Source organism: Hippocampus guttulatus, chromosome 11, assembly GCF_054856545.1.
Source record: "Hippocampus guttulatus isolate MCC_2025c chromosome 11, RoL_Hgut_1.0, whole genome shotgun sequence".
NCBI classification, from domain to species: Eukaryota; Metazoa; Chordata; class Actinopteri; order Syngnathiformes; family Syngnathidae; genus Hippocampus; species Hippocampus guttulatus.
Window position 1 is genome coordinate 9928830 of NC_141271.1, and position 14542 is coordinate 9943371.

General features: G+C 44.9%; 1 protein-coding gene and 1 long non-coding RNA gene across 6 annotated transcripts; one reads left to right on the forward strand and one right to left on the reverse strand.

Moving 5' to 3' along the window:
- Window positions 1-1478: 1478 nt before the first annotated feature.
- Window positions 1479-8490, reverse strand: LOC147198012 (uncharacterized). 5 transcript variants are annotated; one of them, XM_086123872.1, is made up of 3 exons: window positions 7821-8490; window positions 4348-4427; window positions 1479-2991 (listed from the first exon to the last, which is right to left on the reverse strand). In XM_086123872.1, exons 1-3 carry the CDS (start codon window positions 8203-8205, stop codon window positions 2860-2862), a joined length of 597 nt encoding a protein of 198 aa, XP_085979998.1. In that variant the 5' UTR covers window positions 8206-8490; the 3' UTR covers window positions 1479-2859. The 5 variants fall into 5 exon arrangements, 3 of the variants coding, with proteins under 3 accessions (XP_085979998.1, XP_085979996.1, XP_085979997.1); XR_015102286.1 differs by lacking the exon at window positions 4348-4427 and adding an exon at window positions 5457-5972 and having other exon boundaries at window positions 2917-2991; window positions 6059-7961; XM_086123870.1 differs by having other exon boundaries at window positions 1479-4427.
- Window positions 7859-8599, forward strand: LOC147198013 (uncharacterized). The gene is made up of 3 exons (XR_015102287.1): window positions 7859-7920; window positions 8170-8184; window positions 8487-8599. It is a non-coding gene; the product is annotated as an uncharacterized LOC147198013 (long non-coding RNA).
- Window positions 8600-14542: the final 5943 nt, after the last annotated feature.

Below are 14542 nucleotides of genomic sequence, written 5' to 3' on the forward strand. Positions count from 1 at the left end.
AATATTAATACTAATGTCTTCACTCTGCGTTAAGATTTTGGCTCTTAGCTGTCTTGCTGCTGTTTGTCATAGCCATTAATGAGCATCTCTTTCAGGGGCAAATGACGCCCTCGTGTGGTAATTTGTAGCAACAACCAGGCGTTATATTGGAAAACCTCTGCCTTCACTAGTTGATCTATTGTGGGAGGTCATTCGCCACAACATCGAAATTGAATCACATGATGAGCGGAATAAGCGACTGCTACTTCACAATGTGAAACTATTGTACAAGGCTTACTTTAAGTCGCATTTACTTACTTCTTGAGCACTGATGAATGTGAAGGGCTACCATTTTCACTCACCTTTATGAAATAAATCTGCTCAAATAAACTTACATTGTGTTGTGTCATCGACGGATAAAAATAAAGACTTTATCTCTTAAAAATACTTGCCATGGTGCCCGCGGACATCATTTTGGTGACCCCAATTTAGAATGCCCAGAAGAATGGATTAAAAAAAAAGTAATCGTAATAAATCTGATATCTGTTATAACATGTTTGTATCTTGGAATTTGGGGCAGCATTTTGTTACGTTGTTATTTTGTTTATTAATAATAATAATACATTTTATTTATAAGCGCCTTTCAAGACACCCAAGGACACTTTACAAGAACAAAAAACACAAAACAATACGGGTTGAGCAGCGGCAGCCGAAACGCGCCAGCGTTCACTCAACCCGAAGGTCAGAAAGAAACCACAGGGGAGGGAGAGAGGGAGAAAAAACCCCACGCTCGAACTACCCTCATTTTGAGGATAATTTGAGTGAGGCAAAAAAACTCCTGCACAAGCATATGACAGTTACAACAGGTCACAAGAGCATTGTATTAAGCAGGAAAAGACCACCCACATACATTTGAACTACCGCCGAGAATCTTTAAAGCCATGATTGTTTATATAACTGTTATTATAATGACAATGTTTATAATGATGTTGGGAAAGGCTGTAGCACATGACCCCAATGAGGATAAGCGGTTCTGAAAATAGATGGATGAAGCAATCTGATTTTTATTAACTCACATTATAAATGCGGTTTCGGTCTTTTGTACAGCAGGGGGCGCCAAACACTAAAATAAAGATGATGTCATCCCCCACAATTTATTTATTAACTGAGTCAAATGACGTCAGGTAGCCAGGAGACATGGCGCCATTTTTACGTTGCGAAAGCAATGCAGCGTGTGAAGAAAACACGCACTTCCACAAAGGTGGAACGCCAGCAGCATGAAATAAACTAAGCACAGCTAAATGATAAAGCCTAAATGCTATCCGGGATTGTAATATGTAACAGCTGCATGCTGTTGGAGGATGATCAAACAGGGGGAAGTGTGTTGTTGTCGACACGGCGGGATCCCTTGACCGTTCTCCACTTCCCCAGGTCCTCCGCGTGTTCGTTTGATTCGGGCTGAGTTGATGTGCAAAAGTCAGAGGCTGGAAATGGAGAAGTTCTTGCAAGATGTTTTACTGAACGTTCAGGGCACAACACGAATCGATTCGGGCTCCTGTGAGTCTCAGATTTCATCAGGAAGCCCCGAGCAACTACAGTCACACGTACATATAGGCATAGTATGTTAATTATATTAATTAGGGGCGGGCAGTCCTTCCCCTCATGTAAAAATCTGAAACAAAGAAAGTCAAGCAAAGTTCGATTTTGGCATTTTGACAAAGTACAGACCATATCTGTTGGTCCACAAATCTTGAGATTAGGGTTCCTCTTCGAAGGCACTTGACAGCCTTCAGGGACTTTCCCAAGGTGGGAGACGCAAAAGAAAACACTTGGGGGGCTGTTAATCACTCAAGGGGAAATAGGAGCCCAGCTTCACACTACATTCTTTGTTTTAAGTAGCGGATGTTCAGGACAGAGACCTAATAGTCAAGGTCGACCTGTCTATGATACAAAGTTTTAAGCTAAACATATAACATAGGTGATATCTTCAATCCCTCTCTCGGACTCGAAAGAGTCCGAAAACTTGTTCGAAAAAGCCTTCCCTCTCTCGGACCCGTAAGAGTCCGAAAACTCGCTCGAAAAAGCTTTCCCTCTCTCGGGCTCGTAAGAGTCCGAAAACTTGTTCGAAAAAGCTTTCCCTCTCTCGGACTCGTAAGAGTCCGAAACCCTTAAATGCATCTGAAAACATTATGTAAAGGTGATGTTTCAACAGCAAATACATTGGTGAGATAAATTCAAAACGATATGAAATGTGATAATAATAACGTAAACGTCAAAAATACTAATGTGTAATTCCAGCACACAAAAACGGCGGTGATCATGAAAACATTGTGCATGCGTCAAATTCAAAAGTTATTTGGGTGTTTCCTATCATATGCAAGCAGATGCCCTCTCTGGTGGAGGCTGAGGAGGAGAGTCTTCCTCCGTATCCCACGGTGGTATAAGTGATAGCTTTGGGAGTGGGGCAGCGTTCGTTCGACGAGAGGGGAGTTTCTCGCCTGGTGGATGCGAGTTGCACAAGCAACAAACCGATCAAATACTTGGCGATCATCGTCGGTGGATACTTTGAGTGTGATGACAATTGTTTTGGGCAGACCACTTGAATTCAGGGTGAGTCGCTGGGAATGCTGTGTGTGGTTTTTTTTTTTTTTTTTTTTTTTTTTTTTTTTTTTTTCCTCAAGATGTGAGCTCAGCTGCTGTTGGATTGCAGTTTTCCTGGGTGGAAGTTGCTCCTGCGTTGTCTGTTGCCGGGTTCAATTTGGAGTCGTCTGGCTCTGTCCGGGATTCGTCGAGCGTTGTTTCGAAGTCGTCAGGCGTTGTAGTCGTCCCAGGCTGGTCTCCCTGGCTGTTGATGTGATGGAAGCTGATCCCTGTGGGGCCTCAAGCTGGTCTGGTAGACGTCAAGTGGAACCACGTGTCTCCCTTTCCTTGCAGGCGAACCGCAGATGAAGTCCTCTCCGTCACCTTGTATGGACCCGTCCACCTGGGTTCCGACCACTTCCTTTTCAGAACCTTTAACCACACAAGTTCACAAACATTCATTAGCGGTGGAGCATTGGCCTGTTTTTCGGTCAGGCTGGAGAACGTAAAGGTCAGCTGTCGCAGCCCAGGCGGTCCCTCCACCTGCGATTCCTCCAGTGGAGCTGTTGGTGCCGGAAACGGTCTGTTGGTATGACATTCAAATGGTGTCCACCCTTTGGCTGAATTTAGTGACATCCTTACATTCATTAAGGCAATTGGGAGAGCCTGTACCCAATTTAGCTTAGACGATGCTAATGCTTTTGCTAATTTTTCTTTGATGTTCCTGTTCATTCTTTCAACTTGACCTTGGGACTGTGGGTGGTACACTGAACCAAAAGAGTGTTTTAAACCCAGGGCCCTTTCTACTTCTTGTAGATGTTTGTTTTTGAAATGAGTTCCGTTATCGGACCTGATTTTCTTTGGGAACCCATGAGATGGAATGTAATGATTGATCAAGTGTTTAGCCACAACGTTCGCTGTTTCCGTTTTGCATGGATAGGCTTCTGGCCATCCTGAAAAAGAATCCACAATTACCAACAAATACCTGTATCCTGACACTGGTTTGATCATGTCAGTGAAATCCATCGAAACCACTTGACCAGGAGCAGTCACGTCCGGATCGTGAGTGCCCTGTGGTGGCTTCGTCGTAGGCATGCTGTTGTACCTGCTACAAACACTACAGTCCTGTAGTTCACTTTTTACAATCGTTCTCATGAAAGGGTGCCACCAGGTGTGGAGTCGTCTCAGTGTTTCATCCACGCCTACATGGCACACTCCATGGGCTTCACTTATCAACTGTTTCAACTGTTTTTGTGGTGGGATGCATCTCCCATCCTTTTTCCATATTCCATTATCACTCTTTGCACCCCCTTTCGACTTCCACACACTCTTTTCTTCTGGACTGGCTTGCTCTTGCCACAACTTGACCGTATCCTCATTCACCTTTTCCCTATCGGTTAATTCATTCTCACTGATCATTAGTTGCAATGTGGGAAGATGATAGCCTGCTGCCTCTTTCGCCGCCTTATCAGCCGAATCATTTCCTTTTGCTACAAAGTCTGAGCGTTTGGAATGTCCTTTGCATTTAATGATGGCCACTGCTTTGGGCAGCATTAAGGCATCTCGCAATGCTAGGATGTCTTGATGATGCTTGATTGGCGTTCCTACAGCAGTCACAAAATCATTTCGTTGCCACTCAGCCAGAGCCGTGTGTATTACCACGTGCACATATGCTGAGTCAGTGTAAATGTTGGCAGTTTTTCCCTGGGCTAGCATTAAAGCTGTTTGAACCGCAATCAGTTCAGCTCTCTGTGCTGATTGGGGACCTGTTAGTCTTTTTGCTACTACCGTCGTGAAGTCGTCATCCGTCATTCGTGTCACAGCGAATCCCGACTGGAGTCCTTTTTCTCCTTTGAAGCAACAGCCATCTGTAAACAGTATCATGTCTGGATTATTCAATGGTGTCTCATACAGTTCTTCTCTGAGCGTGTTTTCGTCCACTATCCGCTGTGTGCAGCAGTGTGGTTTTCCTTCCATCATTCCTTCCGCCATGTTGACGCCTTCGTGCGTAAACAAGATGTGGGGTTGGGTTAGTATTGTCTCGATTTTTCTTTGTCTCCCTCCTGTCATGGTGAATGCCTGGCTTGTGACGTATTGTACAGTGCTGTGTGATGTGCGGATAGTGAGTGGATGATGTAAAACTATGTGCGATGTTTTCTGAACGAGCCGAGCAAGAGCTGAGGCAAAAGCCGCACATAAAGGATGTCGTTGGTCATATACGTCAAGTGGAGTGGATGCATACAAGCAAGTGTATCGTTCACCAACTCCCCCTTTCTGAAAAAGCACAGCAGACACACTGCTTGATTTTTCAGACACATCAAGAAAGAACATTTTGGTGTAGTCTGGAATGGCCAACGAGGCCGCAGAGGAAAGAAACTGTTTCAAGCTGATAAACGATTGGTCTGCATCAGTCCAGGTAAGAGAGTGAGTCAAGTTTCGCATGCCTTGGTCATTAACCATGGCGCGCAAAGGACGTGTGAGTTCAGCGAAGTCTGGAACATGGTGTCGAGAATAATTACAAAGTCCCAGGAAGGCAAGCATTTGCTTGACATTGGTGGGTTTGGGATGGTGCAAGATGTCATCCTTGTGTGAAGGTGACATGCCTGTCCCGTGTCTCGAAATGAGCCGCCCAAGGAATGAAACTCGAGGGCGTGCGATCTGAAGTTTGCTCTTCGAGCACTTCAAGCCAATCGTTGCCAAGTGAGCAAGCAGAGATCGTGTGGCTTCAACACACACAGTTTCAGAAGGAGCAGCCAGCAGAACGTCATCAACATATTGGATCAATAGTACTCCGGCTGGGAGAATTAGTGGCGCCAAAAGTTGCTTCAAATAGGCATTGAACAGGCCTGGAGAGAGAACAAAGCCTTGTGGCAGTCGGTTGTACGAATAGCACTCACCATTCCATGTGAATGCGAAATACTCCATCATGGAGTCATCAAGCGGGATGCAAAAGAAAGCATTCGCCAAGTCTATACAAGCGAAATGAGTGTGGGATGGTGCAAGTTGAGATAAGGTAGAATGCGGGTTGGGAACAGGCAAGGTAGGTGTCAAGACAGCAGCATTGATGGCGCGTAGATCGTGAACCATGCGGTATTTTCCGGTATTCTTTTTCTCTACGGGTAGGATGGGAGTGTTATATCGCGAACGCGGAATTTTGCATAGAACACCCGCTTCCAGCAACCCATTTATTGTGTCTGTTATACCGAGACGCCCTGATTCTTTAGTTGGATACTGTGGAATATAAATCGGCTCGGGTTTTATTTGAAAAATGACTGGAGTGACGTTGCATCGTCCCACGTCTGTTGAGTCGGTGGCCCACAAGTGCTGTGGAAGTTGTTCGAGCATGGATGCAGCGAGATCACTATCGGTCATTTCTCTGCCATGATGCCTGTCCAAAAGATTATGTTCAAGAACTGAAAAGGGATAAAATGCATCAGATTGGATCCAGTAGGCATCGAGAGATTTGGAATACAACAAGTTTTCGTGTATTGTTTCATACCAATCAGTCGCCGTTGTACACTCCCTCACGAATGGACCAAGATCCTTGGCTGTGTGTTGTGGAGAAACCATCAGCGAGACATGTGGATGGCAGGGTGGCATATACGGGTCGGACGGATCTGCCATCATGTACCATTTTTGTTGTTCGTCTGTTAGAGAAACCGAAAAGGCTACTCCTGGCTTTCCTACAAACAAATCGCCCATGTTCAATTGCCACGTGTTTCCCTCAACTTCCTTAAATGCTTCACTGTACACTTCATCACTTTTTCTGTCATAGTAGAGTGTGCAATGCATGCAGTCCGACACCATGTCATAAGTGCGAAGGTTGCGAACCCAAGGCGACCATTTCGTCCAGAAACTCTCCGCCTTCCTCCAATCAGTTGAATCTGTGTCCACTCTCGCCCAGTAGATGTCAGCTGTGGCACAGGCAATTGCAGGTGAGGTGACTTGTCCCTCGAATAGCTGTAATAGTTGAGCGTCCGTGTAGACAGATTGAGTAGAGCAGTGGCAGGAGTTCCCATCAGGGAACTCCAAAGTGAGTCCATCAGGGCTGCATTTTATGATCGGGGCCGTCTTGATGAGGAGATCACGACCCAACAGGTTCACTGGACAATTTGGTGCAAAGACAAAAGAGTGCATCAACGTTTGTGAGTAACATTGAGTGCGGACAGGGGTAGTCATGTGCAGGGTGGTTTCCTCTCCCTTGAATCCAACTAATGAGATGCCGCCGGTAGTAAGGGAACTTTCTGGTGGTAAGGTCATGACGGTGGAATGTCGCGCTCCAGTGTCGACCATGAAAGGTAGAGAAGTTCCTCCTACCGTCAAGTTGATCATCGGTTCCTGCAGACCGCGGCTAGTGGATCCAGGGCCCCATCATTGCGAATATTGACCGGCAGTCGGTGGCAGGTATTGTTGGTTTGGTGGTTGAGGAGGGCCAGGTTGTAGAGGTGGCATGACAGTTTGTTGTGGTGGCTCGATATAGGATTGTTGGTTGTAGTCTCCCCTGCCACGTGACTGTGCGTAGCCTCCTCTGTCGTAGCTCCTTTGTTGTCCTCTGCCTCTGCCCCCCCATCTTTGTCCTTGTGGTCTGGCTCGGCAGTCACGTGCCCAGTGGCCCAGTTTGCCACAGTTAAAACATTGTCCTTGGTCACCAGGGGGCGCTCTCCGACCCCTGAATGGTCCCGACTGATACATCATGCACTCAGAAAAGACAGAAGGTGATGAGGTGTTAGCAGCTGGTGGAGTCACGGGCTCCTCCTTTTTCTGCAAGCTTTGGAGCTGCATAATAGTCAATTGGGATTCAACGTTCTTTCGCTTTTCATTTTTTGTTTCGTTATCTTTACTATGTCTCCGTAGATGGTGCTTCAGGTGAGACAGCCAGCGAGCGTGGTCAGCGCCAGGGAGATCAGGGTTTGATTCCATGGACTGGACTACGGATTTGGGAACCCCTTTTAGCACAGCCGCCCGAAATACTTGGGAATAAAGAGAGGAGTCAGTGGGTTGATGACCTGTTTTTAGCGCAAAATCGACTTGAGCGCGATCAATAAATACTGCTGCATCCTCATCTGACTTTGGAGCAAACATCAAGTCAGAGATAACGACCTCGGGTATGGGGAACAAAGCATCTAATGCTGTCAGTATTTTCATAAACTGTGTGCTAGTAAGTGCGATGTTGTCCATAATGTCTGTAAGTCCCGATTGTTTCAAAAGAGTTTCTAACTGAGACAGCGGGCACGATTGCGTCATCAATGCTCTTACGTCACCTGCTGTGAGAATTTGACCTGTCGTGGCGCGCTGGACGGCTTTCAGCCAGCTCTCTCCACCATTCTGCATGGGAGGAAGTTTCTGCAACATCAGACTGAGGTCAGAGGGGGTGAATGGTTTAGAATACATTGCTTGACATCCCGACACAGGGTCCACCTTGGATATCATGGGAGCTTGGAAAGCAATCCCTCCCATAGAACGAGTGTACATGCCTCGCGGGCTCTGTGAAGCATCTGCATGTACTGAGGTGTCGATTTCAGTGTGTCGCGATGTACGCAGTGGTGAGTCTGGATGTGTATCTTTAAGGCTCTGTAACTTGCTTTTCATGTCAGTCATCTCCTTCTGCAGCTGGGACATGTATAGGTGTGTATTCACAGTCGCCATATCCTTCCGTCGTTCCCCCTCCTCTATCTCCTTCTGTCTCTCTTCAAAAATAACATCTCTAGCCTCACGGCTGCGTCTCACCTCTTCCTCTTCTTGTCTGTGTGCTTTCTCCTCTGCGTCTTTTAAGAGTGCGAGTAGCTCGTCACTAACATTCCTCGGCACTTCCTGATGTCTTGTCAACAAACTTTTAAATTTTATACCTCTGTCTAGCAATTGTCGCGGCTCACGCCTCTATTTCATTAGTTCGTCAAATTCTTTTTGTATCATGTCGATTGAAGCAGTGACTCCTGCAGCCAGCGAGTCCGCAGCTGTCTGTCTGGTCGGATCAGAAGGTGGTCGACCCGCAGCGCCAACTCCATCCCAGTCCACTTGTAGGCTGCCTCCATAAACTGACAAAATAGGACAAACTGGTACAGATGTATCTTTAAGCATTTGTTTTACGTTTGCATAAGGTGAGTCGGTGAAAGGGTTAATAGGCACACTTTGTCGCTCCACGGCAGACTCACAATAGGATGGCGGCGCAGAGGGCAGCTGCTTGACTCCCACACTTTCTGTCTGAGATTCTTTTCTTGACTGTTTTACAGCATAGCCCATTGCCAACAGTCTGGCATTTTTTGTCCATTTTTCAACTTTCTTTAGACTTCCTCTCACCTTCCTGCCTCTCGGAGACAACTTGTTTGTTCTTTTCACATCTTCCTCCAATTTTTCCTTTTTATTCAAACATGCTTTTTCTACTTCTTTCATCAGAGTCACCAAGCACGCAGCCGAAGACATCGGCGGGAACCAGCCCTTGTCACAACATTCTCTCACCCACTCTCTCAGTTCATCCCTTTTTTCTTCCCTACTTTTCTCTGGCAAAGCGCCCACACACACACTACATGCACTTCTCACTTGATCACTCAGCAGCACACTACGGCCATGGTTTGGAATAACACGGGTATCGAACCACTCCAACTCCCTATCGAATTCCCCATCCATCTTTATACTTTAACAACACAAAACAAATTACAAACAAGGACACGACACACAGATTACAAATAAAGACACGACACACAGATTACAAACTAAAACACGACACACAGATTACAAACTCCTCTTCTCCCCTCCTCTTTTTATTTTATTAGCGGCCTTATTTATTTATTTAACGTCACACAAATGGAGGTCAATTCTTTCCCTATCAATCTCGCCCTACCTTATGCTGTAAATTGAAATGTGTGACTCCCTTTATTCTTTTTCCCGGGAACCCCTTTTATTCGCGAACTGCAGTATTTAATATCCGTGAACTTCGTTGTCCACAAACTTCTGACTCACGAACCTCTTTATTCGCGAACCTCTTTATTCGCAAACCTCTTTATTCGCGAATCTCTGTACAAGTGAATTCTCCTGTATTCTCTTTATGATCTTATTAAATTTGAGGAATTCCTGTTTCTAAAATTCTTGACAGAACGAAACAACCCCGCCTAAAATAAGATCAGTCTTAAAATCAACTCGTCTTCCTCGAGGAATTCTAGTCTCTAGGATTCTTAACAGAACGAGACAACCTCCCTGAAGACGAGTTTTTCCTTTCCCTTTTTCCTTATTCTCTTGTACTTCACTTGTATTTCTCTTAAAATCAACTCGTCTTCCTCGAGGAATTCTAGTCTCTAGGATTCTTAACAGAACGAGACAACCTCCCTGAAGACGAGTTTTTTTTCCTTTCCCTTTTTCCTTATTCACTTGTATTTCTCTTATTCTCTTATTCTCTTGTACTTCTCTTCTTTACCGGTTATTTTAGGCCTTTGGTTTAAGCCGCAAAACGAGGAATTATTACTCCTATAACTCGATAATTCAAGCGGAGTACACCCAGTAATACGTTTAAACCGGTTTAAACCGTAAAACGAGGAATTATTATTTCTAGAACTCAGAATTAGAGCGAAATACACCTAGTAATACGTTTAAACTGGGTTTCTCAATTACCAGCCCCAAACTAATTTGGTCTCAAATCAAACGTGAATCATCACATCATATCAGTCAACAGGGCAGAAAATCAATCGAGAGGATAAATGTCCCCTTACCTTATCAATTATGGCGCGCCGAAATTCTGCCTGTTGACCGACAATCAGCTCGAATCACGTCGGGGTCACCAATTGTTGGAGGATGATCAAACAGGGGGAAGTGTGTTGTTGTCGACACGGCGGGATCCCTTGACCGTTCTCCACTTCCCCAGGTCCTCCGCGTGTTCGTTTGATTCGGGCTGAGTTGATGTGCAAAAGTCAGAGGCTGGAAATGGAGAAGTTCTTGCAAGATGTTTTACTGAACGTTCAGGGCACAACACGAATCGATTCGGGCTCCTGTGAGTCTCAGATTTCATCAGGAAGCCCCGAGCAACTACAGTCACACGTACATATAGGCATAGTATGTTAATTATATTAATTAGGGGCGGGCAGTCCTTCCCCTCATGTAAAAATCTGAAACAAAGAAAGTCAAGCAAAGTTCGATTTTGGCATTTTGACAAAGTACAGACCATATCTGTTGGTCCACAAATCTTGAGATTAGGGTTCCTCTTCGAAGGCACTTGACAGCCTTCAGGGACTTTCCCAAGGTGGGAGACGCAAAAGAAAACACTTGGGGGGCTGTTAATCACTCAAGGGGAAATAGGAGCCCAGCTTCACACTACATTCTTTGTTTTAAGTAGCGGATGTTCAGGACAGAGACCTAATAGTCAAGGTCGACCTGTCTATGATACAAAGTTTTAAGCTAAACATATAACATAGGTGATATCTTCAATGCCTAAAACCAGCTGTTGACGACAGCCTTGTTATCCGTACAATTTTTTTTTGTTTTTAAACTAAAAATAGGTCGTATGCAGGATTTTGTTGACATTTTTAGGGTTTTGAACTGTTTGCCAGCCAGTCACAGGGCACACACAGACAAAGAACCATTTACAATTACAGTACAATCTTATCTAAACTCAATTTCGAGTGTTCAATTAACCCACTCTGCATGTTTTGGGAATGTAGGAGGACCCGGGGAACACCCACGCAGACACGGGGAGAACATGCAAACTAAACACAAGAAGGCTGGGACTGGAATCGAATCTTGGAACTCTGCACTGTGTGGCAGATGTGTTCACCAATCGGCAACGTACCACCCATGTCAGTGCCTAACCACTGAAAAAAACAATTAATTTTGAGTAACTTAAGTTACTTTCTCATGGCTACTTATAAACAAGGCCACAGTGAATGTAATTCCTTGTTTCTGTTACTGTTAATTGCCTAAGCGCGCCGCGGCACGTTGAGAATTCCACAAATGACATTGTTTGTCTGATGTTATCCAACCCTCTAAAGTTGACTTCCTCTTTTTTTGATGGTTTCTCACGCGACTAAACAATGCTTGTAGGAAGTGTGCGTGCAAGGGTGCATGTGGGATGGGTGAAGGCATGTTCAAAAGTGACAAGCCACAGTCACGCACACTCCTTTTATGCAACTATATACAGTACGTGTGTGTGCGTGTGCGTGACTAAATGCAAACAGATTGCAACTCAACAGTTTGTTTGAGGATGCAAGTCATTCAAGGACATGAATGACGTCGCCATCATTTCAAAGGGGTGGGAGGACTGGAATAAGCTGACTTTTGAGAGAGAAAAAAAACGAAATTCCAAGCAAAAACGAAGGGCTGTGTTTTTTTCCTCCTGCAATAAAACACTAGCTAGCAAGCAAGCTAACATACTATAGGTCGGGGGTGCCCAATACGTCGATTGCAATCGACTGGTAGCTCGCAGACTGGTCCCAAGCCGATCGTATAGAGCAGGGGTGGGCAACTATTTTACCGGGGGGTCCAAATGAGAAGCAGAAAATATTGTGGAGGGCCGGGCCAAAAGTTAGAAATAGAAATAGAAAATAAAGAAGATAGCACAATGTCTTTGTATGCCAGTAATAATGTAACATTCTCCTCCACCATCACACTCGGCACCGGTTCTCCTCAAGGATGTGTACTGAGCCCCTTGTTGTTCACGCTCTACACATTTGACTGCTCTCCGACTCTTATTAGCGGTTCAGTTTGCGGAAAGTTTTTAACATGATAACAATCAAACCATTCTAGGAAATGTTCATTTACTCGAGCCACAAGCAATTCACTCTGAGCATGGAAATTGCCAGAATCGGACTGAGTAAGAATCGCTTCCTTGTTTTTCAAAGTCTCGTCGATTTTAGTCTTTCCGACTCCAGGCATCTCCTGAATGTTTCGTACTTTGTTACCCGCTTCGTTTAATTAGATACATATCACGTTCCCTTCCATGGTCATTACTCTCTCCCTCTTTCTTTGTCTTCCGCTCCCTCCCTGTGCTCTGCAACTTGAAGTAACTGCGCCACCTGGTGTTGAAATACCTGTCATTACAAGTCCAAACGAAATGAAAGCAATCGAACCTTAATTGTGCACCGATCTTCGGCGGGCCGGATTAAAAAGACCAACGGGCCGGATCCGGCCCGCGGGCCGTAGTTTGCCCACCCCTGGTATAGAGGGTAAAAAAAAACAACTACAAACAACAAACAAACAAATAAATAAATAATTGTGTGATCTGTGTACCTGATATTATACGATATATTTTTGTGTTACTGCACACTGGATCCTGAGCATCTAATCAGACTCACTTTCACAAAAAGTATTTAAAAAAATAAAATACGAATGCAGGTTACCTTTAACCTACGGTGGCGCGTGACCTAATTACTGGAAGTTCTTCGCGCTCAGCAGTCTGCAATTACAGCTCGCGATCAGAGCTATTGCACTCTCTTTTATTGTTATCATTCAGAGTTTAAGATAAGTTAAGAAAACCTTTTATTTGTCTCACAGTGGAGAAATTCACAATTTACAGCAGCAAAATTATGAAAGGGAGAAGTCGAAGAACAAAAGGTATATCCATCCATCCATTTTCCGAACCGCTTGATCCTCACTAGGGTCGCGGGGGGTGCTGGAGCCTATCCCAGCCATCTCCGGGCAGTAGGCGGGGGACACCCTGAATCAGTTGCCAGCCAATCGCAGGGCACACAGAGACGAACAACCATCCACGCCCACACTCACACCTAGGGAGAATTTAGAGCGTCCAATCAGCCTGACATGCATGTTTTTGGAATGTGGGAGGAAACCGGAGCACCCGGAGAAAACCCACGCAGGCCCGGGGAGAACATGCAAACTCCACACAGGGAGGCCGGAGCTGGAATCGAACCCGGTACCTCTGCACTGTGAAGCCGACGTGCTAACCACTGGACTACCGGGCCGCCCCAAAAGGTATATAAATGAGAAAATATAAATATTTGTTTCAAGAACAATTCACCGAGGGCACTGGCAAAGAATGGCAATCTGGAGGGCCGAGAGAAGCATTTGAAAACGGTACACATGAGCTACAATAGTTAACACGCGGCAAAAGTGCGTCCCACGCCTACGCGTTGGGTCTCGACGAAGGTAGGCAGTGATTTCCTTTTCACAAACCCACAAACTCATGTGTCTGCTTTATGTTTCGGTTTCATTCATTTTAGGGGCCGTTATGGCAGTTGCTCATCATGGCATGCGTGTGTAAGTGCCTGCGCATGTACGGTAACGGGTCGATCGCTGGAAGTTGGTTGATCAAAAAGTAGATCTTTGGTTAAAAAAAAGGTTGGGCACCCCTGCTGTAGGTAATACTCTGATCCAAGCTATTGTTTTCTCACAAGCAAAAAACTCAAGAGCAAACCGATAACGCTTTTTACTCTTTGACTCACTTTGGTATATTAAAATGTACATTATTTTGATCCAAAAGATACAATGACTGACTCAGTCCACATTGTTCCTTTTACTTCTGGGTTTGTCCAAATTTGGCTACATTATCAACATAAAACAGTTTTAGCCCACTCATAATATCTTGTTTTTTTTTTTTTTTTTGCCCCTTGCAGGCTGGTTAGCGCAACGTTTTTTTTTGTTCAACTTACAGTACGTGTTAATATTTAATGTAGAAACTACATGAAACACACTGAGCTTTTAAACAATATCCTTGATATCTTACGGTCCATAGTGCACTCTTCAACAAAGTTGTACAACAACTAGGGCTAACTAGAAAAACAACTGCTTGCTATTAGTACTGTTTTTTTTCCCCACTATGATTGCCACTTTTGGCCTGTTAATACACAAGTAAACTACTGTACTGTACTAATAACACTACTAGACCTTTCGTGTATGCATGTGTCGTGCGCTAGTAGCCCGCTGGAACCAACTGTTAGCACCAAAATGCCACTGGTAGCATCAGTAAAGCATTTTAGACCTCGGCTGTGCTACTAGTATGGCCAAGTACCAAAATGTCCACTATGGTAAACCATACCTGACTTATGCT